This window comes from Pecten maximus, chromosome 11 (genome assembly GCF_902652985.1).
Source record: "Pecten maximus chromosome 11, xPecMax1.1, whole genome shotgun sequence".
Classification (NCBI taxonomy): Eukaryota; Metazoa; Mollusca; class Bivalvia; order Pectinida; family Pectinidae; genus Pecten; species Pecten maximus.
Genome location: NC_047025.1, coordinates 8,118,734 through 8,145,189, shown reverse-complemented (window position 1 = coordinate 8,145,189; position 26,456 = coordinate 8,118,734). Strand labels below are relative to the sequence as shown.

General features: G+C 39.6%; 3 protein-coding genes across 3 annotated transcripts; 2 read left to right on the top strand and 1 right to left on the bottom strand.

Annotated features, from left to right (window-relative positions):
* Positions 1–5,542: 5,542 nt before the first annotated feature.
* On the top strand, positions 5,543–13,802 carry LOC117337370 (histidine N-alpha-methyltransferase-like). Its single transcript, XM_033898336.1, has 4 exons — positions 5,543–5,570; positions 12,098–12,175; positions 12,677–12,853; positions 13,494–13,802. The coding sequence occupies exons 1-4, from the start codon at positions 5,549–5,551 to the stop codon at positions 13,679–13,681; spliced, it is 465 nt and encodes a 154-aa protein (XP_033754227.1). The 5' UTR covers positions 5,543–5,548; the 3' UTR covers positions 13,682–13,802.
* A 6,919-nt stretch (positions 13,803–20,721) lies between these two features.
* LOC117338113 lies at positions 20,722–24,168 on the top strand. The gene is made up of 4 exons (XM_033899313.1): positions 20,722–21,020; positions 21,767–21,924; positions 22,411–22,487; positions 23,612–24,168. The coding sequence occupies exons 1-4, from the start codon at positions 20,805–20,807 to the stop codon at positions 23,992–23,994; spliced, it is 834 nt and encodes a 277-aa protein (XP_033755204.1). The 5' UTR covers positions 20,722–20,804; the 3' UTR covers positions 23,995–24,168.
* On the bottom strand, positions 22,381–25,973 carry LOC117338114. The gene is made up of 3 exons (XM_033899314.1): positions 25,550–25,973; positions 25,135–25,282; positions 22,381–23,293 (listed from the first exon to the last, which is right to left on the bottom strand). Exons 1-3 carry the CDS (start codon positions 25,618–25,620, stop codon positions 22,715–22,717), a joined length of 798 nt encoding a protein of 265 aa, XP_033755205.1. The 5' UTR covers positions 25,621–25,973; the 3' UTR covers positions 22,381–22,714.
* Between the last annotated feature and the right edge of the window lie 483 nt (positions 25,974–26,456).

Sequence of the window (26,456 nt, the reverse complement as noted above, 5' to 3'; positions counted from 1 at the left end):
CATTTTGAAACAAATCGAAAAACAACATGGCCGACAGGCAGCCATCTTGGATTTCATATATAGGTTCCCCTTGGTGCCTAGTTATGCATATTGCATTTTGAGACCAATCGGAAAACAAATTGGCCGACAGGCAGCCATCTTGGATTTTGACAATTGAAGTTTGTTATCGCCATTTCTCAGAAAGTACTGAAGGGATCTTTCTCCAATTTCATATATAGGTTCCCCTTGGTGCCTAGTTATCAATATTGCATTTTGAGACCTATCGGAAAACAACATGGCCGACAGGTAGCCATCTTGGATTTTGACAATTGAAGTTTGTTATCGCTATTTCTTAGAAAAGCATTGAAGGGATCTTCAGACAGGCAGCCATCTTGGATTTTGACAATTGAAGTTTTTTTATCACTATTTCTCAAAAACTAATGAAAGGATCTTTCTGAAATTTCATATGTAGGCTCCCCTCGGTGCCTAGTTATGCTTATTGCATTTTGAGACCAATCGGAAAACAACATGGCCGACAGGCAGCCATCTTGGATTTTGACAATTGAAGTTTGTTATCGCTATTTCTCAGAAAGTACTGAAGGGATCTTTCTCCAATTTCATATATAGGTTCCCCTCGGTGCCTAGTTATGCATATTGCATTTTGAGACCAATCGGAAAACAACATTGCCGACAGGCAGCCATCTTGGATTTTGACAATTGAAGTTTGTTATCGCTATTTGTCAGAAGGTACTGAAGGGATCTTTCTCCAATTTCATGGTCCCTGGTGTTGCATTTTGGGACCAATCCAAAAACAACATGGCTGACAGACAGCCATTATCGCTAAATCTTAAATTTTATATATAGGTTCCCCTTGTTTGAAAAGTACTAGAGGGCTGTTTCTGAATTTACACAGATTAGTAAGACTTAGAGGAAGGGAAAAGTAGAGAAAATATCAATCTGACATGGAACCTATAAAGATCATTCAATGGTGGGCGCCAAGATCCCTCTGGGATCTCTTGTTTGATTAATCATTCTGTCTCAACAAAAACGATATCATTTATCTCCAAGGACCAATTAACTTTCTCCCTAAATTAATCCATATGCACATCAAATGATTCAAGAATGTATTACAAAATCCATATACACTATTCTATAACAAGATATTTTGGTATTCAAACTTGGAATTTCGAACAGAGTTTTTGTTTTGATTGAGTGTAATATCCGTTACTTGTCATGATATGTACGTTAATTCCAGGAATTATCACTGAAGATTGTCAAGTTTTGCCCAATCTTTGAGTTCAATTGCATATAACCTTTTAGACTTCCCAGATGGCCTTGGCTCAGTTATTTTGAAAAGGACATCCGACTCTCTGCACCATATTACATCCGGGGATTTCGGCCATCTCAACATTCGTTTCCTAAGTTCCATAAAAGATATTTTAAACTTGAAGTCATCATCCTGGTCAGAGTCTACTATCTGTCCTACGTACCACTTGCCTTTATACAGTGCAGCAACGTAATCATCGACCGAATACGAGGATGATTCAGCTGGATCCTCAACTGTGTTTCCATTGTCTGGATCCGACATAATCGGCACAGCAGTAACAGTTTCCTGGGGTTCTAGTGTGTGGTTGACTCCCGGGTGATCAGCTTCAGCTTCCGGAACCTCTTGTTGATGAATCTGTGGTGCTTGGCCATCAAACAGGGCGTTATTTCGGTCTTCTTCAGGCTTGGTGGATTCCATTTTCCATGTGTCGCAAAAAGCGTCCCCCTTCATGCAGTTGATACAGTAACAACTGGTATTTCTTACCAAGATTTTATTTATACCTCTACCTACAACTGCGTGTACTTTCATGGTACCTTTGACGGGCTTTGCGTTCCACTCTGCTATTTGCCTTTCGGTTTCCTGGCACATCTGCCTCTTCACAAAGCGAAACTTAACTTGTTTCATTGTGCATTGGATAGATTGAGTCCAATCGAAGAAATCAGCGGCGTCCTGAATGATGAATTTGCCAGATTTTACAGCCTCGTCAGCCATTCGCTTAGTTGATCCACCGAGTCCATCGCAAGGCCCTTTTCCGTGGCCTGCTTCGAAGTAGTTCCATCTTGCAGGCATTCCAAATGTTGCTTGATGGTTTGCTACTAAATGGAATATAGTTTTGTTCCTGTACTGGGACGTAGGACTATCAGTCCAGTAATGTATGCAGCTCACGTCTGGGTCAAGACTCTTTACATCATTCACTATCTCTTTCAGGAAGGTAACTACAAAAGTGGCGTTGTGGCTCTGGTCATCTGATATAAAGACATAACTCTGGTGTTGTATATCGGACTCCTCAGTATGTCGAATGTATATCACTGTTGGATGTAACGTTACCCCAGTTTGGTTCCAGTATGCCGATTGTATTTCCTCTACGCTCTTGCAGTTATAATTCTCAGCAAAATCCATGTGGATTATAACTTCATGAATCGGTAGGTTCTCCTTCAACATTCGAATCTGATGTTATTGTTCTTTCATTCTAGAAACGTGATCAGAAAACTCTGCCGTTTGCATTTCAAGATGAGCAAGAAAATAATCTTTTGATTTTGTCACATGAACAACTCGCATTACCATTTTTGTCTTTCCTTTATCTTCCATACTAACACGTTTCCATTCATCAAATGTGAAGTCTGTATCAGATATACCTTCACGTATCTGCTGAAGAGGAGGACATGCAGAGTAAGTTTCGGGGTTGAATGGTACATCGATGCCGACGCGCCGTAGGGCTTTCAGGACAAGAGACATGTTCTGATGCTTAGTGCATAAACAGCAATTCCGAGTTATGAAGGAAGTAGGAAGAATATATTTAGGTCTTATTCTCTTAAATGATGACAGCGAAAGCTTGATGTTTGGATTTTCACTCAAGAATTTGGTGTGTAGATTTGACAAGTAATCAGTCAATACCCGTTTCTGGGTATTCTCTTTCACGCCTGTCTTGATTTTATCTGCCTTTCCAGGCATATTGCGGCTATTATCATCCCTTTCAAGGAACTCAATGACGCATTGCTTGAACTTCACGACTTCCCTTACACGCGTTTGCCTATTATATTCTAGGTTCTTGCATTTCCCTTTCCCTACAGTGTTCAATTTGTTTCTACTAAGGCCAGTCCATTTACTCAGGACACTAGCACATCTGTACTTCTTGACAACTGATCATGCAATTACTTTATGTAGTATATGTGATTTACCTGGTTTATTCTGTTCCTTTGCAGATCTAACTTCCTCCATTACAACATTGCTTGCTAGTAATTGTTTCTTTATTTTCATAGCTTGACTCTCATTTAACCCTGCTGATCTTATCTGGGCCTCTGTTTTACTCCTAGGCGTTGTTGGTTCCTTGTGCAATATCTTTGGTCTTAATCGCTGTAAACGTCTCTGTGTAGTGTTGGTTTCGTACACTCGTAACATGGAAGTAACGGACATGTCGGTAACGTACATTTCAAAACTACTCGTCAAGTGTAATCTTGCGTTACACAATTGTGCGAGATAATCGTTTACTATAGGCTAAAGGTACTTACTATATGGTCTCATAATACAACTATGATTTAAAACCTTGCCTGCATGTATGGTATGGATTCTACCGGTAACGGACATTACATTCTTAAATCTACAACAAATATTGAACATAGAATACACAATGTATTGTCGCTTTATAAAGATATGAACTATTTATCATTTCATATTTCAACATTTGACACTTTAAGGAAGACGTTAACTAGTTATTTTAATAGTTTTCATAATTTTGTATTATTGTTAAGGCACGTAAAGTCTGTTGATAACGGACATTACATGCGAGTTGGCGACAAAATGTTATGTCAAATTTTTAAAGGCCTAGTTGCTTCATCTTCATATTGTTTTGTACAATATATCTTTAGAGTATGTATACATAACAAAGCGCAGAAAGACAGATCATAGCTTCTACGTTTAATCAAACAGGAAAACAAGAAAGCCCGAATAACGACAGTAACGAACATTTCATTTTATGTATTTTGATGACGAAGCAGAATCCTACTCATTTTACAATTTGATTTTCTTGCCAGTAATGTTGTCTTTAATGAGCAATACTTAACACAATGCCATAGCTACTTATTTACTGTATTATACGCGGCGACTACAATTGCACCTCATTACTGAGTTTGAGTACACAACATGACTGACGATTACGACCCATGATGACGGATTAAGTGATCATTAAGTGTCCGCCTTGCTTTGCAGGCGACACATACAAAAAAGATCCCAAATTAAGACGCTTCTTACGCTACAAGGACTTTCTGTCAAATTAAAATGCCGCCAAAATGATATTCTTACTTGTAGATCTTAACTGAAGAAGTATTAACAGATGATTTAGAAATAATCGTTTTTGGAAAAAGTGGATGTTTTCTAAAAAGAAGTCTACATATCGAGAAAATTAGCATGCAAAGACAAGTAATATTTTGAAACAAAGCTTTGGTTTGGTTTGGTTAATTTTGTTTAACGTCCTTTTAACAGCTAAGGTCATTTAAGGACGGCATCCCGTGAGTGCGACATGCATGCGTGTGGCGAGTGCGTATGTGTTTTGGGAGGCTGCCGTATGTTCGTGTTAAGTCTCTTTGTGATAGGCCGGATCTTTTGCCGATTTATAGTGCTATCTCACTGAAGCATACTGCCGAAGACACCCAGCAGGACACCAAACCCGGTCACATTATACTGACAACGGGCGAACCATTCGTCCCACTCCTAATATGCTGAGCGCTAAGCAGGAGTAGCAACTACCATTTTTAATGACTCTGGTATATCTCGACCAGGGGACAGAACCCAAAGCCTTCCTCACAGGGGCGAACGCTCAACTGAAGACCAATAGTGAGGCATTGTCAAGGGAGATATTAGGAAGAAGAAAGTTGTTCAGAAAGAAGAGAAAAGATAAGATCCCAAATTTAGTCGCCTCTTACGATCATGCAACGGGGGCAGCAGGTACAATTCTTACGCCCTATCTGCAGAGCAGCAACAAAGCAAATAGAGGCACAAAAAATCAATTATCATGACGATCAGTTCATTATTTCCCGACTGTGTCGTATCCTATTAGCCCGGATTGACCTATATATGTATGGCGGATGTCATTGATTACACAGAAGACGTTTAACGTTCGGAACACCCGGTCTTATTCGCTTTTTGTTTTGTTGATTTTTTTGCTCTTGTTGATGAGTTAGAGCTACGGTATCGTTCTGATGTAGTGTGCTGTATATATGACCATATAATTTAGAATTCCGGAAAATAAATATTTGATTTGTTTATTAGTATACACCTGATTCCGGATAGTCCGGAATCAGACTCTGTATCTTAGAGAGGGGGAGAAATAAAAACAGTCTGCGGTACAGAATAGACAGAAATTGAAGTATCGTTATTTTCCCCCAAACCCTCACATGCTGGCAAAGCGAGAACACGATAAAGTAGATGTTTTTTTTATCTTACAGACGGGCGAAAGGTGCTAAACTGATCCTATGGATTGGCAGTATGATTAACTTATCTTATGATGACCAGATCAGCACACTCAGGATGATCTCCACCATAATGACAGGTATGGTTATTGTTACATTGTTTTTCCATATTGCATTCATTAGACGATTTCCGTGAAAAATATCGATTTTGTTTGGTTTTATTTATTTAACGTCCTATCAACAGCTAAGGTAATTAAAGGACGGCACCCCGTGCGTGCGATATATATGCGTGTGGTGAGTGCGTATATGTGTATTTGAGAGGCTGCGGTATGATCGTGTTAAATCTCCTTGTGATAGTCCGGAACTTTTGGCTATTTATAGTGCTACTTCACTTATGCATACTGCCGAAGACACCAAACCGATCACATTATACTGAAAAAAATACATAGGTTATGGGAACTGAGGAACACTAATAGCTGATCAGCCCCATCAAACAATTCTTTCTGTAAAAAAAACCACAGTTGAAGTTTAAAAACTTTCGATCATAATCATCCGACGATTTGAAACGGCCACAAGGTGACCTTGTGACGTCATAGATTATGCAATATTATAAAACAAGGAGAACTTACCTGTGAAGGCTGAGAAAAATTCTAACATGTCTTCTCGAGAAATAGCGAAAACAAACTTCAACTGTGAAATCAAAAATGGCCTATTGACCTTTTTAGTGTTCGGTTAGAGTTCAAAAATGATAATAATTAGAGCTTTTCAACCAATTGGTGAAAAGACCTATTGTTTCTGTTATGTTTATTATTAGGGCTTTTCACCAAAAGTGGTGAAAAGACCTATTGTTTCTGTTATGTTTATTAATATTCTTCTTCTTCTGCATTCGGTTTTGTGAAAGCAATTGTGCAAATATTGTAAAAGTTATGTTTAAAGTTATGTAGGTATGTTTTATGGGAAGGTCTGAAGATGGTCATGAAACAAAATTAAGTAGGTCAGAAAATTCAAAATGGCCGCCATAACGTCATACCTAAAAAGTTTAAAATGGCCATAACTCGAAAACTGATGAATCTACAGGGTTCATTTTAGGGGCTAGCTTTCCCCCATGCCATGTTAATACAAAATATGCCTAATTAAAAAGCTCGCTAAGTGGTCAAGTTCGTCTATTTTTAGAAAATTTTTCATTTTTCAAGATTTTTGAAAAATTCTTTCTCACAACGATGCAGTATACTATTCTGATGTCTTTAGTTTTTCGGTAACTTTTACCGTTAACGCGGTACTCCATTTTGAATATTTCTTTTGTTCTTTTTTTGTATAAAGACAATTCACATTTTAAGTTTCTTCACAAATTCTACCAGTGGGATTCAGCACAAACTTTGACAAAATGACTATGAGATTGTACTGACCAAGTTTTGATTTGATGGGGTCGGTCCGAAATCCAATATGGCTGCCATGACGTCATGTATTGAAAAGTTCACAATGGCTGTAACTCATAATTTGGTTTGGTTTCGTTCATTTTGTTTAACGTCCTATTAAAGTGTACCCGGAACGATTTGCTATGTTCAGCTTAAAATTGTGATTTCGGATGAAACTAAAAATGCTGAAAGTCCGACTTTCATAGCGACTTTAGTTTTAGAGTAATTGCGATTTTTCCCGAAAACACACATGAAGCTCATAGCCGTTGACCTCGTTTCGGTGACCTCTGACCTTTGACGTCACAGGTTTAACGGATCAGAGCCGCCAAATAGGATTTGGTTTGGTTTGGTTTATTTAGTTTAACGTCCTATTAACAGCTAAGGTCATTTAAGGACGGCCTCCCGTGCGTGCGACATGCATGTGTGTGGTGAGTGCGTATGTGTGTTTTGGGAGGCTGCGGTATGTTCGTGTTAAATCTCCTTGTGATAGGCCGGAACTTTTGCCGATTTAAAGTGCTACCTCACTGAAGCATACTGCCGAAGACACCCAGCAGCACACCCCACCCGGTCACATTATACTGACAACGGGCAAACCAGTCGTCCCACTCCAAATATGCTGAGCTGCTAAGCAGGAGTAGCAACTACCATTTTTAAAGACTCTGGTATGTCTCGGCTAGGGGACAGAACCCAAAGCCTTCCGCCAAATAGGAAATATAGAGAAACAAACGTGAACACGTGCCTGCAATTAATGCGAATTAGACAATAATAATGTAAGGGCTGAATAAACTGTTTGAGTTATATTTGTGAATTAGTTAATGACAAGTGCTACCGAAACCAGGGACATAAAAGTTTCCATTATAACGGGCCATATATAACATGTAACAGCTTACTAATTTTCTATTATTACGAGCCAAATACAACGTGTATCATCTTACTAATTTTCTATTATAACGGGTCGTTGAAACATGTATAACATTTGAATAACGGGCCGTTTATAACATGCAACGACCTTTACATCATATAGTCTTTATTATAAGGCATGGTTTGTTGCATACCAATATTAATTTCGGTTATAATACTTCTAGTAATAGAAGTTTAAAATGCAATTCATACATTATGTGAAATAAATGCAAAAAAAAAAAAAAAAAATTTGTGACGAGCTTGTGGACCGTAATTTCACACCTGGTAATTGTTAAGCGGTATACTTACCCACTCAAACTTGAGAATTCGTAATTCTCCGTATATTTCTTAAATCCCCTTTTAAGAGAAGACATGACTTGCGACACAAGAATGGAAGGTAAAATCACAAGGATCTCAATCACTTCACGATAATTACAATTAAAAAAGAATTGGAAAAAATGAAATAAAATAAAAAAAAATGATATACTTTAATCATTGCGAGTTTAATAAGTTTTGGTATAAAGTATGATAAGAACTAAACTGTATGTTTTTATCATAAAAAACGGAGCTAAAATTATGGTTTTAATAATACCTATGATATGTACCTGTACGTAAACTATCAATTTTATATAATTTCACTGACAACGTTCGTATATAAATTATATCTTTCTCAAGCATTTAATCGTCGGTAATCCCTGAGACCTTGACATAAAATAAGGGATAAAATATGTATATGTAGAAGTACGTTGTAGGCTCCAACATGATGAATCTATATAATATATTACTTTCTGAATTAAATGTCCTTCATGACTAAAAGCAGGTTTTGTATAGAATGCAATGCATAAGTTTACTGTACGTGTGTATCATCCTGTCTCACAAACCAAAGTTTCCTGCAGATTTGTTGCATTATTGGTATGTTTATTTGAATATTAATTTGCGAATAAAATGACACATTATGTTGGTTTTTTTTTAAATGTTGATGCCGTGTTCCTCTTTATAGTAATGCGTAAGATTTATTGGTTTGGTTTATTTTGTTTAACGTCCTATTAACAGCTAAGGTCATTTAAGGACGGCCTCCCGTGCGTGCGACATGTATGTGTGTGGTGAGTGCGTATGTGTGTTTTGGGAGGCTGCGGTATGTTCGTGTTAAGTCTCCTTGTGATAGGCCGGAACTTTTGTCGATTTATAGTGCTACCTCACTGAAGCATAAGAAATGGTAAACGCATCACCAATATACATTTATTGGTAATTGACCGATTATTGGATCGTGTATAACATGTATGTCCCTGGTATAATACATCAGTCTATGTTACCCAAGCGGTTATTTTCAGAGTCCATTTCACTAATTTGTATTTCATTTTTTAAAGCTCAAACTAATATTGTTGGATTTCGACTTCTTGTCGGCAATATTCGCAAAAGTCATCAACCTCAAATCTCATGTCCAGATCGTATTCAGACATGTCTATACTGCTTGCCACAATTTCATTTACTCCGTTAAACCTGTGACGTCATAGACTGAAGAGTTCCAAATCAGCGTGACTGACCGATACGCTAATTAGCAGTCAACCGACAGGTGCAAATCGCGGACTTCGATGTGCGATATCTCGGCACTCGGCCAACAGATTTTGATGCGGTTTGTGAGATTCATCTTTGGTTCTTACATAGAATAATATATTTGAATATAGTTTTTCGTTCCGGGTACACTTTAACAGCTAAGGTCATTTAAGGATGGCCTCCTGTGCGTGCGACATGCATGCGTGAGGTGAGTGCGATGTGTGTTTTGGGAGGCTGCGGTATGTTCGTGTTAAGTCTCCTTGTGAAAGGCCGGAACTTACAGAGGTCTTTTAATTTTATTATTTGTAGATAATGCCTGGCGCTAACTTTTACTAACCGGACGTTTTCAGGTCAGAGGTCAAATAAAAAAGTTCGCTATTGGGTCAAAGGTCACTAAATGTTCAACTTTTTCAGTTTTTGATTTTTTTTATATTGATCGATGCAGTATGTCATTCTGATGATTTTGGTACATTCCGTTTTTCTTTAGCACTTCCGGTACAGGTGGTACGTCATTTTGAAATTTTTCATGATTGCGCAATCACTGAAAAATCTTTAAACGATATCTTCTCAAAAACCAAGAGGCACAGGGACTTGATATTTGGCCTGTAACATGCTTGGATAAAGGGCTACCAAGTTTGTTCTAATGAATGACCTTGCCCTAAATTCAACGTCACTAGGGGTCAAATAGTCACATGCCTGGGTAAAAGGGCTACCAAGTTTGTTTAAACGAATGACCTTGACCTACATTCAAAGTAATAAGGGGTCAAATAGTCAAAAAAATTTAAACTACATCTTCTCAATAACCAAGATAACCTAGGGACTTGATATTTGACCTGTAGCATGTTTGGATGAAGAGCTACCAAGTTTGTCAAAATAAATGACCTTGACCTACATTCAAGGTTATAAAGGTAAACGGTTCTTTATGTTTCTCAAATGAAAAGCCAAAGAAAAGCCCGTCAAATTGTTAGCCAACAATTTCTAGTTATTATTATTTTTCTTCTTCTGCATTTGATTTTGTGAAAGCATTTCAGCAAATATGGTATAACTTATGTTTAAAGTGATGTGGGTATGTTTTATGGGAAGGTCTGAAGATGGTCATCAAACAAAATTAAGTAAGTCAGAAAATTCAAAATGGCCGCCATGAGGCCATACCTAAGAAATCATAAATATCCATAACTCAAAAACCGTTAAAGTTACAGTTTTTTTTTTAATCTTTCAAAAATTAATGCAGTATGTTATTCGAATGATTTTGGTACTTTCTGTGTTTTGAAAGCACTTCCGGTAAAGGAGATACGCCATTGTGAAAATTCCCTTTGATCTTTTTAGTATATTGCGAAAATGTTTGACATGAAATACCATCAATATGACTGAAAACATTTTGTATCATTGTGATAGAAGTTTCCCAAAGTGCCCTCTAACATTTGGCGTGATTTTCATCTTCATTGCAAAAACAAAATGGCCGCTATGACGTCACCTCCGTTTTTTACTCTGATTGCTATATCTCATTATGGTTGAATAGATTTCTACAAGGCCCAGATAGCTGATATTTGGTCTGTAGCACGCTGGGAGAAGGGGCTACAAAGTATGTTAAGGACTGTGACCACCATTCAAGGCCACAGGGGTCAAATGGGTAATTTTGTTCGATTTTGACCCTGATTGCTATATCTCATTACCGGCTGTATGGATTTCGCTCATTTTTGGATATGTCGTGTAGAATGAAAAATCTGAACGTTATTATGTAAAAAATCAACTTCCGGTTTTATGGAGGGGTCAAAGTGCAAAAACGCTATTTTTCGATTTTTTCATTAAACAAAATACTCCCCAAATTCTACAAGGCCCAGATACCTATTTATTGATGTGTAACATGCTGGAAAAATTGGCTACAAAGCATGTCGAGGAAATTGACCTTGACCTTCATTCAAGGTCACAGGGGTCGAATGTGTTATTTTTTCAATTTTCATTCAACAAACCACTTCTCGAATTCTACAAGGCCCAGATACCTGATATTTGGTATGTGGCATGCTTGGAGAAGGAGCTACAAAGAATGTAAAGGAAATTGACATCGACCTTCATTCATGGTCACAGGGGTCAAATATGTTATTTTTAACGATTTTTACCCTTATGGCTATATCTCATTAACGGTTGAATAGATTTCTACAAGGCCCAGAGACCTGATATTTAGTCTGTAGCATACTGGGAGAAGGGGCTATAAAGTATGTTAAAGAAATTGACCTTGAGCTTCATTCAAGGTCATAGGGGTCAAATGTGTTATTTTTTCGATTTTCATTAAATAAACTTATCTAGCCTAGAGACATGATATTTCGTCTGTAGAAAGCTTGGAAAAAGGGCACCAAAGTATATATGTTGACGAAAATATCATTGACCTTCATTCAATTTCACAAAGGTAAAATAGGTCCAAAAACTTTTAAACAACATTTTCTCAATTACCAAGAGGCCCAGAGACCTTATACGGGCTACCAGGTTCGTTTATATGAGTGACTTTCAGTTAAGGTCATCAAGGTCATTTATGTTAAAATGACAATGGTGTGAAAAGCCCGTCAAATTGTTCAGAAACAATTTCTAGTTATAATTGATACGGACGGACGATTTGAAAAGCCCACAGCAAACATAACAAATTTTATTTGGAGTCCATTGACATAAATGAAATTCTAGACTTCCAGAAACATTTACTGGTTTTAGTGATAACTGAATTTTGTGATTATCCGATGACTCGTTTAGTAAATGCAACGCCAGTGGGAAGGTTCAGATTATTAAGTAGTTTTATCAATTTTTTTCAGATAAATGTCGACTGGTTTTTACAGCTGACATCACCCAGAACAGAGATGCTATTATAAAAGCCTACAGTGATGATGCAGGTATTTTTGATATTTTATGTTCTATAACTATACATTCGATATAGTGCCAATTATTTAGATAATGTGTATAATGTCTTTATGCATATTTGGTCAGTTTGATGTATGCCTAATTATGTTGTCATTACCAATTTATTCTGATGAGGTATATTGTGTTGAATCAGTGCAGACACCATACAAATATCAGGAAATAACATTTTTGAACAATTGGTTTGTAAAGTAATATCAACAGCTATGGTCATTTCAGGCTGAATTTCAGTGTTGGAGATAGATGCGTGTTTTGGGAAGTTTTTGAACAATTAATAAGATGACAAGTTAACATTTAAAACAAATGATGTTAGAAATATGTCAAATATTTGTCTTTTAAATGTATTGTTTAAAAATGTTTTAATGCATTTCATTGTTAGCTGTACTCTTAAATAATCTCTATTCGTCGTAGACGTAGCACAATTTTTCTAATACCATTTTTGTTTACCTTCATTCTTTTATGATGTATTCCTTCAGGTGTTAAACAAACATTCTACCAATATGGAGTCACAAGGATGAACAAGGAGAACGGTAGTAAGATCGACCTTGACAAGTTCACTTATCAGTTGGATTTTGTCCATAACACAACTCCTGAGAACATGAGTTACGTGAGGTCTTACATGGAGGCTAGGGAGGACATCCGGTACTCTATACGTAAGATGATCTTTAAATGTGTTTACTACTGATAAAGCAAAAGAACACCGATGATATCAGGGGTCGAACAATAAAGCTGTTTAGTGTTTAATGCTCAGAAAAACTCATGTATCGATAAAGATTTCAATTTCCTATCTTACGCTGTTGAATACATTGCGATCCAGGTATTCATATAATCTAATAGACGACTTCCACTATAATCATGTCAGAATATCGGGCCCACCATCACTGCACCATTGAAACGTTCTTTTTAGAAGCGTTATAAGCTGCGGGTATTTCTGGCTAGGCGATTGGGTTCCGTAGAGTTTGAGGCCCGGTTAGGGCACGAGTCATAAAGTTGTCTTACTTCGTCAATTGCGTTACTATGTTATATATACATATGAGAAGACGACTTCCTTTCCACGATTTGCTCTACTTTTATCACATACGCCAATTATGTTTAACGTTTGTACACACCTTGATAGCAGAAATATAATAAAATTCACAAAGAAAATATAACAATGACATGAAAAGTAAACTAGCACTACTATCATATTATTAAGATATATATTTATATATTTATCATTTCAAACTGGCATTGAACTAGCGGTAAATATTTAAGTATTACTGGAATAATTTAAAATGATATTAATTTCCTCAGCTGGATTGAATACTGACTTGGTGATGGAAAAGGGAGAACGACTTTACTTCCACGAAGGTGCTGGAATTAGCTGTAAATATACCCTGGAACAGTTACAAACCATTGTCCAGAAAGCTGGACTCCGCCTGGTGGACACTTTTATGGACGAAGGGAAACACGTTGCTTTTTGTCAGTGTGTAACTATATAAAGAACAAAATGTACATTATCATAATCAGTGAGCAACATCAAACAATTTAACATATTCAGTCAAGGGAATAAAGGTCCACGTAAGAATGTTTAGCCATTGGCTCTGAACAAATCGTATTTGCTTATAAATTGAATACTTACACTGTGTCCACAAATGTCTTTGAATTCAAATTATTATCTTATGTATACCATATATTAAATTTTTTAGAGTTTATTTAAATGTGTGTTGTGTGTTTCTTAACCACGATTAGTATACAATGTCTCGAATTGTAGAGCACATTATAGTGCTTTTGTAATTTGGGAGACTGCGGTATGTCTCCTTGTGACAGAACCGGACTGAAGCTAATGTGTAAGTGCTACTTCACTTAAGCATACTACCTACGACACCCAGCAGACAACCCACCAAGTAACATACGGACAACTTGTAATACAAGTCGTCTTACGCCCAAAATGCCAATGACAGCAACTAGTCTTCCTCACATTTTCTCTATTATATTGTACTCACGTAAGGGTATCTAATAACTTCCACTAGAACAAATGAATGCTGCTGTTCTCTTAGTTAATGTGACTTTAGATACCACATTGCTGGAGTCTTGCTGAACTAACATATCGGTTAAGTTAGTGTGTTTGTGTTTGCGATATTCGGTGTAAAATTCTTTGTAAATTGCCCTGAATGCTCTGTATATTTGGATATTTTACGTGCATAATATCATGAACCATACGGTAATATTTTATTTACATATTTATGTGAAGAATTATTATTTATTATTATTTATTTCGTTTACTCACCCAACTTAATTTAGTGTACTTCTATGTTAAACCATTAAAATGTCCTCTGTATATCGTTAAAGTCACTTTTGGTTTGGTTTTCTTTGTTTAACGTCCTATTAACAGCTAAGGTCATTTAAAGCTGACAGTTCAAGTTAAAAAGCATCCAATGGAAATTAAAAAAAAATAATACATGTACAGATTTCCAAAAATCGTTTCCGAGACATTCCCCAGTTATGGTAATGTCGTATCTAAAGACGGGCAGACATTTTTCTTTTTTGTTATGCGTGGATACGATTTCCTTATATAAACAAGTTAAGGGTACCTCCTCCAAAGGGACAAACATGAGAACCCAGGGCCATGAAATTCACAATTTTGGTAAAGCACCTTGAGACCCTTCCAAGTTAGAATGAATTCCAATAGAAATGAAGCGAATGCTAGTCCAAAATGTGATTTTCCTATATAAACTATAGTAAAGTTCGTCTTCGTCTCGGGTGCCCTGCAGGTAGGGCATAAGAATTGTTTGGTTTGGTTTATTTTGTTTAACGTCCTATTAACAGCTAAGGTCATTTAAGGACGGCCTCCCGTGCGTGCGACATGCATGCGTGTGGTGAGTGCGTATGCGTGTTTTGGGAGGCTGCGGTATGTTCGTGTTAAGTCTCCTTCTATCACAAGGAGACTAAATACGAACATACCACAGCCTCCCAAAACACATACGCACTCACCACACGCATGTATGTCGCACGCACGGGAGGCCGTCCTTAAATGACCTTAGCTGTTAATAGGACGTTAAACAAAATAAACCAAACCAAACCAAACTCCTTGTGAAAGGCCGGATCTTTTGCCGATTTATAGTGCTACCTCACTGAAGCATACTGCCTAAGACACCCATCCGGTCACATTATACTGACAACGGGCGAACCAGTCGTCCCACTACCATTTTTAAAGACTCTGGTATGTCTCGGCTAGGGGACAGAACCCAAAGCCTTCCTCACAGCGGCGAACGCTCAACTAAAGGCCAAAAGTGAGGCATTGTCAAGGAAGACATTAGGAAGAAGAAAGCTGTTCAGAAAGAGGAGAAAAGAAAAGATCCCAAATTAAGTCGCCTCTTACGATCATGCAATGGGGGCAGCAGGTACAATTCTTAGGCCCTACTTGCAGGGGCAGCGGGTGATACCGGAAGTTACGAATCTGACGGGGAGTATCTACCCGAAGGGCGTAAGGACATGGCTGGGGTATGTTTTATAGTGATACATGGCATTTTAACATACTATCGGAAATATGATGATACCCACGGCATTTTACACTATTTCCTTTATACATACAGTACGCGTCAGGTGGTATGGTCCCCAATCACCGCCACAGTGGCGAGGTCTAATCCCTTCCACTCACTCAGTCGGTTGCATGTCAGCTGAAACACCGGCTGACACCGGCTCAAAACCCGAGTGTTCACCTGTTTACTGACACCGCGCGACACGGTGTGGAAGAGTGTTGGGGATTAGTGGAACAAAGGTCCTGATTCATGATTGACAGGTACACTGCCTGATACCGTGTTTGTTGGAACATACAGTATCCAGAAACGTGATATATCTGATATACACGTCTCTGCAGTACCCCAGCCCGGTGTTGAGAAAACGGAGATATTATTTTATGTAATGAAATCACGATATCTATACTAGCGATACTACAGATGTATTGTGTTGTAAAAGTACGGTACATATACACTCCAAATTATGTACGTTTTTAGTTTTTAAATCCTAGCTAGATGAGTACCACACATGTTTACTGGGAAATCGAGAAAACAAAACACTGTAACATTTAACGATATTTTGCCGCCTTGGTGTTTGTGTTATTTATAGCAATATTGTGATTGGAGCGCTAGCGAGTAAATCCCGCTCGGCTTTCGATTGACTTTGAAGTAAGTCTTGAATGATTAATATAATAATAACTTAACTAAAAAAACAAAAAAACAAACATCTGACACTTCTTTTCATTTCAGTAATAATTACCATAACTTTAGTATGCATATTCATCACTTACACCCATCTTTGTATCCCCAAAAAACAAGATTCAAAAATCCCGCCCTCCCTACCGTCACGTGACCTGTATCTTAATGATTACGCAACAGAGTGATCTCCCATCCTCTTTCCTTTATGGCGCTTGCTGATAGCTGACGGCTCATAGTTTGTGGATATCCCGACATTGTTATTTAGCTGTTTGTTTTGACTATTTGGTCAAATTTTGGCAACGCTTGTTTGCTTTTTGCCCATCTCCCCTTTTGTGTTGAGTTACATACATTTTGTATATACATATTTTTGTTTTGTGCCGTTTTCGGCCGGTGTTTACATTCCACGTGTGTGGGCGGTGTACCACGTGGTCCGCCATTGTTTTGCATTCGCTATCGTTTGTAAATCGCCGGTCTTTGTTCGGCCGTTTGTAGCAGTTTTTCGTTGTTTTTTTGACATCGTTCCTGTTTTACACTGCATGTAAAGTTCATTCTTGTTTACGTACGTTGTATGTTTTAGTTTGTTTTTTACGTGTTTGTTGTTTTTTTAATACAAACGTCGTGTGCTAGTAGGTAGTATGTCTCGCTCGGGACTACGACGGGGTTCGTCTCATGAGCGTTCCTATCTCTACGGAGAACGGGATTCTAATGAGATATGTTCCCTTGATCGTTCCGGTCATGAGGATTTGCCGTGCGTTACTACTCAGGACGAACCTCATGACGGGGTTTCTCTAGCACCTGGGCGACCCTCTTCTTCCCGTAGGAAGGATTCGTCTTTATCTTCCGGCAAGAGAGGGAAGCATGTTAAGAATGTTGCTCCCGGCTCTGAGTCGGTTGTCAACTCTGTTGTTCCTATCTCGGGAGCTCCCGTGTCGTCGGGTTCTTCTCGTGACGGGAGGGTGGTCCTTCCCATTCAGGAACTCCCTGGAGTAGGGGAGGGACATCCCGACCCTGGTTTAACTCTGCCCAGGGTCGAATTGGCTGACAATTCCCGTTAGCTTTCGAGCTTGCCTTTGGGTAGGGAATTTCAGCCGCCGGTCACTGGTTTGGTCAGTGATCTCGGCAATCCAGGTGGTGTTGTCGATGGGGGCAGTTTTGATGCAGGGCCTGTTCCTCCGAGTTCAGGTCCAGGGGTTACGGATTTTCTTGCGGGATTGTCCACTTCCACTGGGGTAAGGGATGCGCAGCTGTCTTATTCCTGCATCAATTCTGGTCCGGCTTTTCATCCTGGCCAGTTACCCGGCCCTGGTCCTATTAGGTCCAGCCCGGAGTGTGCTGGTTCGGGTTTCCCAGGGGGTGTTCTCCCACGGGAGTGTTTTGCTGGACAGGCGACTGGGTTCCAGGCGCCGTTTCCCTCTGGTTCAGGGTATAGGGTTGCCTGCGGGCAACCATCCTTGGGCCACCCAAACCAGCCTGCGGATGGTTTTGGGTATCGTCAGCATCCCGGCAGTTGCAGGCCTAGCCCGCACATGTCCGGGTTTCCACCTGGTGGGAGTGGTGGTCCACCTATGTCTTTCGGACTGGGTGGCCAGCCCCAGTCTCAGGCGGGTCAGTTTGACCAGTTCTGGGGTCACTCCCAACCCGCGGGACCTTTTCCATTTCCTCAGGGATATGGTTTTAACCCTATGGCTTTTCCTGCTTGGAACCCTTGGGGTTTGGTCTCCCCCTCACGGAGACGTTTTGGCAGTTCCGCTGACCCCCTCCAGCGCTCTGCTTCTTCGGGGGCCACTGTGGCCGGTCCTAAGAAGGTTTGCCGCACCTTTAGGACTTCTGCCTCGCGTGCGGACTCGTTTGTCTCCGGGTCCAAGGGCAGGGCTGTGACTTCTAAGTCTAAGCCTGCAGCCACGGTTGTTAGGCGATCTGCACCTAAACTCCGTTTTGTGGAGCCCCTTCAGGATTCTCCTGAATTGGTTCCTATGGCTGGCCCGTTCCATGCAGTCGAGACTTCATGTCCCGCTAGTGTGGAGGCTATGGACTGTGAGGACGCGGGTATGGCAGATGAGGAGGATGTCGTTCATCTCTCTCCTGGGTGCTCGGACATAGACGCTGGTCTGTCCGGGTCGTCTGATGACGATCCTCTAGGTGGGGATTCCCAGGATGAGGGTGACCCTGAGGCTGCTGAGGCTGAGGCCCAGCACGTCTTGTCCGGTATGCGGGCCCTTAGGGCCGACGTTTCCCGGATTCTCGGGGAGAAGGTTTGCCCACCTCCTTCTGCGTCATCTATCCCGGAGTCAACCACCCTTTTGGGTTCCTTGGTGGCTCCTAGAGCATCCGCCCAGTCGGACCGCTCTCTGCCAGAAGGCACTATTGTGTCTTCAGCTCTGGCCACTGCCCAGCCCAGTTCTGGAGAAGAATTCGTCTTCAACCCGTACGCCTGGGTTTGCTGGGTTGCAGCTCAGTGTTGGTGACCTGTCTGAGGTTCATCCCTCTGACTATGCCACACATGATGGCCTGCTTGTTTCTCAACCAGCTAGACTGGAATCGAGAGAGCTGGCGGCTTGGCCCGGTAAGTCAGTGGATCAGGTGGTGTTTGGATCTAAAGAGCACCACAAGATGGAGAGACTGCTGCGTCTTTCCATCCAGATTCTGTCATATATAGACTTTCTGACAGTTTGTCTGTATAGGGTTTCCGATGTGCCTGAGGGTCGGATTTCCGAGACAGAACAGGCCGACATCCAGGACAGGATGACCACTGCCCTGAACGGGGCATTGAGAGCTCTGGCAGCCTTGCAGGTGTCTTTGCTGGTCAATGTCTTGTTGGCTAGGCATTTTTCAGTTTTGAAAAACCGCCCGGTCGATGAACCTTACCGCTCCCGGTTGTTGACTGCCCCCTTCTCTGGGTCCACTCTTTTTGGAGGGTCCCTTCCTTCTGTTCAGAAGGATTTGAAGGAGGACTCAGTCGCCTCAGCACTTTTGGTGAAGAGGATTCAGGCTGAGAAGGCCCGCACCTCGCAGGGGTCAGCGCCTCCTAAGAAGAAGGCAAAACCTTCGGCTACGCAAACTTTTGCTCAGCCAAAGGCGAAGCCTTCCTTCAAGGGCAACAAAGGGAAAGGTAAGAAAGGGAAGAACCCTCCTGGGGGTAAGAAGAAGAGTTCCTGACTCTCTTCTACCCTCCTTGGTCCTTTCAGACGAGGAGTTTGTACGGGAGGAGTGTAGTCCTCCCGTTTCAGATTCCGGTCCGTCTCTCGCAGGATTAGGATCAGGCTTGGCAGACGACTCTCTTGCTTGGCAAGGGCTCGATCTGCCACGGCCAGATCTTCCTGTGGGGGGACGTCTATCCGCCTTCCTCCCAGAGTGGAGGGAGATCACGTAGGACGCCTGGGCCTTGTCTGTGGTCAAGGAGGGGCTAGGCATTCCGCTTTTGCGGGATCCGCCGTTAGCGTCAAGGCCAATCTTTTTTCCTCCTCCCGGGGATCCAGGAAAGGCTTTGGCTCTCCAGGAGGAAGTAAGGACCATGCTTGTCAAGGGCGCGGTCGAGGAGGTACCTTTGGCGGAGTGCACCCCCGGCTTCTATTCCAGAATGTTTCTGGTACGGAATAAGTCCGGGGCGTGGCGCCCGATCATAGATCTAAGTGCCTTCAACAGGCACGTAGATTCTCCTCACTTCAAGATGGAGACTCCTCGGGGCACAATCGCCTCCGTGAGAGATGGAATGTGGGCCACTTCAATAGATTTGAAGGATGCCTACTTCCACATCCCCATCAAGAAGTCGGCACGGAAGTTCCTCCGGTTCACTTGCAACGGGAAGGTCTTTCAGTTCCGGGCCATGCCATTCGGGCTCACGACTGCACCTTTGGTATTTACCAAGCTGCTGCAGGTGGTCGTGGGATTCCTGCATTCTCGGGGAATAGATGTTCACATCTATTTCGACGATTCCCTCATGCTTCACCTAGTGAGGAGATCCTTGTTGCAGGACATCCGATTGGTCCTGAAACTCTTCCTAAAGGTCGGTTTCATTCCATCCAGGGAGAAGTCGGAGGTGACCCCATCTCAGGATTGCGTTTTCCTGGGAAACCGTTTCAACACGGTTCAGGGCATTGCCCTTCCACCAATGGAGAAGTTCGAGAAAGCCAGGGATCTCGCCCTGACTTTCATCGGCTGGTCTCGGGTCCAGGTGCGTTGGTTTCTCAGTTTCCTGGGATTTCTCAACTCCCTGGCAGATGTGGTCCCCTTGGGGAGACTTCACATCAGACCTCTCCAGATGTTCCTTCTTGGCAATTGTGGGATCGCCAGATTTTGATTGACAGGTCAGTCCGACCAATCGCGTGACGCGTTACAAATAACTTCGGCGACACATGAAACCGCCGCCATTTTGCCCGTCACTGTCGGACTTTTCTGAAGTGTCACAACAATGGTGAAAAGATGCTGCTGGGGTACCTGTAACACGGACAGCAGGTTCCCCGACCGTCTGGAAGGTGGGGTGACATTTATACCCTTTCCTAAACCCGGCAGGAGTTTGGAAAAATGCAAAGAATGGATAAGACTGTGTGGCAGACCACAATCACAACTGAACGAAGAAATCTTGCGTGAGCGTAGTAAAGCCAAACACCTGTTTGTCTGTTCTAAGGTAATATTGATATTTCAATGTCATATCCTCTTTATATAAATGATAATGTAGTAACTAATTTAGATGACTGCCATGCTCACAGAAATAGGTCGTATGTAGCGTATGCGTACGTGTGTGTGTGTGAGGGGGGGGGGGGGGGGGGGGGGGGGGGGGATGTACGATACCATACGAATTGTTAAGTATTTCTACCGAGTGTTTGAACATGTTTAGCACAGTGCATGTTTCTATAAGAAAAAAATCAGCCACAGGGACATGCGTACGCTTGAATCACAAGGACATGCCTAGTTCTTATATACAGCATAGGTAATTCTGACTATTTTTTAATATTAGCTGTTATTTACATTTTATGACTGTATATATATCCTATTTAAAGATTTATTTTAAAGGCTAAAGCAGTTAAGCTCTATGATTTAATAACAACTAACTCTGGCATGAATTCATTTCAATAACAGAAATATTTGTCAGACATACCGGCACTTGTCCAATCTATAGATCTATCAAAATGAATTACTTTTAGATGGATATGACACCTGAGACAGCATACATGTATTTAAAAAAACAACAACCAGTAAATGAAATAAAATCCCTCTCTGCATGCACCTTACACATATAGTACCACAAAAATATAACTATTTATTATAATATATTATACTGTTTTAATAAAATGACTTTTACCCGTGCCTTTACTGGGAATCAAATTTTGTATTTTTTTTTTCATTTACAGTATCTTCATTTTCTTATTGTAGCATTTTGTTGATGGGAAGCCATCCGATTTGTATCCAAATCCAAGGTCTGCACTTCCCTATGACAGGATAACACCAAGCAGAAAGAGACCAATGCCAAGACCTGATTTGACAAAAAGTACCAAACGAAAAATTCTGGATATCGTGGACGAAAACGATAAGTTAGTAATGTTGATTATTTCTATTTAAAAAAAATTAAAACACATACATTTATAAACATAGTTATTTCTACATTCTTTTGTATCAAAACAATTATACAGATCAGGCCTTAATTGAAAAATTGTTTGTTTTGTTTTTTTTCAAACCTGAGCTATGTTTTTTTCAATGGGTAGGTAAAAACAAAATTTGTATATGGTTCAGGGCCCACATGAGGCATTTTGGCAGGTAGTGTTAAAACACAATATTTGAATTTCACCTTAGTCTGGGTGGGAAAATGGAACAAACCTGGCACATCCTCAAATGAACCTAGCTGTTAGTTAATAGGACATGGTACATATATAACAAAATCAAAATATTGACACTTCCACACACTTTGGAGACACTCTGGACAAGGTGATTCATTTTAATATGTTGCTATGAATTCAACACAATATGTAACTCCAAATAAAAACAAATGCTTGTATTTAATATCTTTATTTTGATTACAGCATCGAAATGGAGAGCATTGTGGTGCCATCTGAAGTGCAATTAGACATGCAGAAAGATGACAATTTGCTTATGAAAGGTAACTGTTTACAATACCCCATATTTTACTTTGCAAAATAGGGTTTGAAATGGTCAACATAAAAATGGGTCAGTTTTTCCACCAGAGTTTTCATGGTTTCCTTATGTGGAAGGATTCTGTCAATGTTGAAGTCCTGTTTTGTGTAAGTTACAAAGTCACAAAATTGGGCACCTGTGACCAAAAGCTGCCCTTGCACTTGGAACCAGTGCATATGCATATTAGATAATTCATATTTCCCTCCATTTTTTTTCTAAGAAGAATTTGTTGCTGTTGGTACATGCATCTTCAATTGTCATGTCTCTCACAGAATATGGGCACTTGATTTCAACTAATCCAGTAACCATTTTGTCACAGACAATTGCATCTGGGGTAGCTCCTATAAAGGGTAGCTTGGGGTTTATCACAAGGCCAATATCATGGATATGGTTGCCACTTTGTTTGATGTACATTTGTTTGGCTATTAGTTCATTTGCCTTTCCATAAGATGTTGGAGCTGATGTAAAACTTCGCTCCTGAAAAGTGCTCATGAAAGCATCATTTATAAATTTTTTTCGAAGCATTATCCTACCAAAGTTTGATGCAGTGATTCTTTTCTTTCTCTCTGTGAACCACAGTTGTGTATCTGACTGAGAGCGAGTTGACTTTTCAATATCCTGTGCCTCTGTTTGGGTTAATGATACATCCCCCCATTCTGGTGTTGGTGCTGGTACATCAATACAGCTGGGTAGCTCCTTAGGAAATGCTATATCTCCACATTTGTCAGAATTTACCTCCCTTGGTTGAGTGACAGGTTGTATAAGGGGAGCCTGAAATTATAAGGGAAGTCTGCCTGATATTATACAAACTAAAATTAATGTGATCATCACAACACAAATATGTTAAATTGAATAATAAATTAATAATATTATGGATGATATAAGTATTTCATTGAAATAAGAGAAGATACACTGTAATTAAATCAATAATTTAAAGAAAATACTTTTAATTTTTGTCGTTTGATGTATATTATCCTCTCTTATCTTTGATTGAACAGTTGTTATCTGTGTAATATTTGCTATATGTACATAGCAAAAATTGCTATTAGTTTGTGTTTGTATTTTAAACAAATATTTCCTATTTTTCAGAAACACAACCTTTAGACCTACTGGCTCTGGCTGCTGAAAACAGAAGATTAGACCAGGAGCATGCCAAACTTATATCAAACAACGCACGTTTAAGTGAAGGTTATTCTAAAATGATACTTCAATATGAACAGTTATGTCGAAAGACAACTTCCCATGAGGTACAGGGGGATTCCAAGGCCATGTTCAGCTGTAATAATTTGAAACCATCAGATTACCAGTACTACACCGGATTTTCCAGTGACAGATTTACAATTTGGTCAAGTTTTTTTTATCCCATCAGAAGAAGAGCCATTTACATTTACAAAAACAGTGAGTGGAACAAAAAATATTTCTTTGGAAGACCAGCTTCTTCTTGTGCTGATGAAGTTACGACAAAATTTTGATTTTGTACATTTAAGTAACCTATTCATGTTTTCTTCTCAGGCTTGCAGCACAATATTTTCCAATTGGATTAATTACATGTTTTTCAAACTTGGTTCACTTGTGATTTGGCCCAAAAGAGAGGAGATAGTGAGGAATATGCCATCGAAGTACAAAGAGGATTTCCCTGACACGATTGTTATTATCGATGGAACAGAACTCAAAATTCAAAAACCAAGTGCATTAAATCGACAGAGTCAGTGCTACTCGGACTATAAATCCTGTACTACCTTGAAAGCTCTAGTTGGTGTTGATCCCAGAGGATCGGTTATCTTTGCCTCAATGCTTTTTTCTGGATCTATTTCGGATAAAGTTTTAACCAAAGAAAGTGGTTTTCTTAACCTTCTGACAGACCTCGTTGAGCAACAGAAAATAAACAGAGGGGATGGTATCATGGCTGACAAGGGTTTCCTTATTGAGGATGAACTGAAGGAACTTGGACTCAAGTTAAATATTCCACCATTTGCTTCAAGTGGAGCACAGATGAAGCCAGGGGATGTTTCAAAAACTATAAAAATTGCAAAACACAGAGTTCATGTGGAAAGAGCTATTTGGAAAGAGCTATTGCACGTATCAAGCAATTTAAAATTTTGTCTGACAAAATAAGCCTATCTTTATTTGGCTGTATAAACCAAGTTTGGTTAGTTTGTAGTTTGTTGACAAACTTCATGCCATATTTAATACAAGACTGATCTTTTTTGTATTGTGCCTTGTTCCATTGATACCTCTTTTAGTATACAGTCTAAAATATTTCATGTAATTTATGTTATGCATGGGATATATTGGTTTGGTTTATTTTATTTTACCTAATACAGCCAGGGTCATTTAAGAATGAGCTGGAGTACCCAGAGGAAAACGACCGACCTTCCATCCTAAGGTCACTTCCAGGCAGTTGCCACAGGGTTTCGAACTTGCAACCCAGAGGTGAAGGGCCAGTGATAAAATGTCATGATCAGGACACCTTAACCCCTTGGCTTCCACGGCCCATTATGCATGTGAAAGATATTTGGTATGATGTTTAAAATCCCTAGAAAATCAAGTGTTTAACCTTATAAATAATAGTTATAAAACAATTACATTTGAATACCATGCAGCATACATACATGATAGCTTAGAGCTGAACCGATGAACTGGGGGCCTAATGGGGTATTAACTGTACTTGTGTCACTTCCATTTTCCACCAAGTATGAAATGGGGCTGTTGCTGAGACTCTTTAAATGAGCAATATCGGATGTCGTCAGGGGCATTTTCCTGCAATGTTAATATATGTGATAAATGATATTTAGGTTGAATTCTCTCAACTGTATATTCACAAGTTAAACTTCTGCAGTTTAATTGATGAAATTGAAATATGTACATGAATGTATAAACAACAAAATTAACCAATTTGTCAATCAAAACCTCAAAGGAAGTTCCACTACACTCTGTGTGTTACAAATAAATTAAACGATATATTGAATGGTGCGACTCATCCTACCAAAGGAATATGTATCTCAAAGAGTATCATACTATGTATACCTATTGTCAACAAAAGAGGCAATAACTGGTTTCCTTTTCCGATTCATATTGAGTGGTCTGGATATGACCATCTGCGACACAGGCTCTGGCTTTATTTTATGTCCTCTCGGTTTATCCCACTGCTGTGGTAAACTTGTTGATGAAGGCTGAGAGGGAACTTCTTTCAATCCAGCGATTTTCCACTCCTCAATTATAACTATCACAGCAAGAATGTGTGCACACTGTCCAGATATTCTGTAAATTTTGGTTTTCAATTATTGATCTCTTGCAAACATATCGATGGCAATTACAGTTGATTGTATTAATATTGACTTTTAAATACATTCCGGTATATACAATAAGGACTGCAAATAAAGAAGGTAAGATCTAAACAAAGATTTAAATGCTGTTATAAAAATGTACAGTAATTAAATTAGTTTTTAAAAAAAAACCAAGATTGATCAGATAAATCGATTTGTAATTTGAATCAAATTTTTATTTTAAAATGTCCTTTAATTTAGTGCCATAATTATTGAGTTACTGAAGTATGTCCACACATATATATATATACATACCCATTGTTTAATGTTTAAAAATCTGTTTAACAGCTGCATGCATGTTAATATCAGGAACATCAAAATCCGTAAAAAAAATCAACTGCTGGAAATGAAAATTTTACTTGTAGAAAATGTAATGTTGTTTCTGATAGGTAAAAGGAATAATCTTGGTTGTGTAGATGGACTGGACTGGGATGATCAGGATTAATTACCAGGTAGCTCAGTCATTAGTGTGTCTGGTAATTATAAAGAGTACCGGCTGTCCCAGGTTTGAATCCTTTTTTCATTTGATATCTAATTAGGCTGTCGTAGGATGTTAAAAACCTGATAGCCATACATATTGTAGTCGCTATCATGATATGTGTAATGTA

What these genes read in the sequence shown, in the direction of transcription:
- LOC117338114 (XM_033899314.1), bottom strand. Translation starts at nt 25,620, where the DNA reads ATGGTCATATCCAGACCACTCAATATGAATCGGAAAAGGAAACCAGTT. An exon ending in GCCTCTTTTGTTGACAATAG is followed by an intron (nt 25,283 to 25,549) that starts GTATACATAGTA and finishes TTAACATTGCAG; the next exon opens with GAAAATGCCCCTGACGACAT. An exon ending in GTTCAGCTCTAAGCTATCAT is followed by an intron (nt 23,294 to 25,134) that starts GTATGTATGCTG and finishes TTATAATTTCAG; the next exon opens with GCTCCCCTTATACAACCTGT.
- LOC117338113 (XM_033899313.1), top strand. Translation starts at nt 20,805, where the DNA reads ATGGTGAAAAGATGCTGCTGGGGTACCTGTAACACGGACAGCAGGTTC. An exon ending in ATCGTGGACGAAAACGATAA is followed by an intron (nt 21,925 to 22,410) that starts GTTAGTAATGTT and finishes TTTTGATTACAG; the next exon opens with CATCGAAATGGAGAGCATTG. An exon ending in TGACAATTTGCTTATGAAAG is followed by an intron (nt 22,488 to 23,611) that starts GTAACTGTTTAC and finishes CCTATTTTTCAG; the next exon opens with AAACACAACCTTTAGACCTA.
- LOC117337370 (XM_033898336.1), top strand. Translation starts at nt 5,549, where the DNA reads ATGATCTCCACCATAATGACAG. An exon ending in GATCTCCACCATAATGACAG is followed by an intron (nt 5,571 to 12,097) that starts GTATGGTTATTG and finishes AATTTTTTTCAG; the next exon opens with ATAAATGTCGACTGGTTTTT. An exon ending in GGACATCCGGTACTCTATAC is followed by an intron (nt 12,854 to 13,493) that starts GTAAGATGATCT and finishes TAATTTCCTCAG; the next exon opens with CTGGATTGAATACTGACTTG.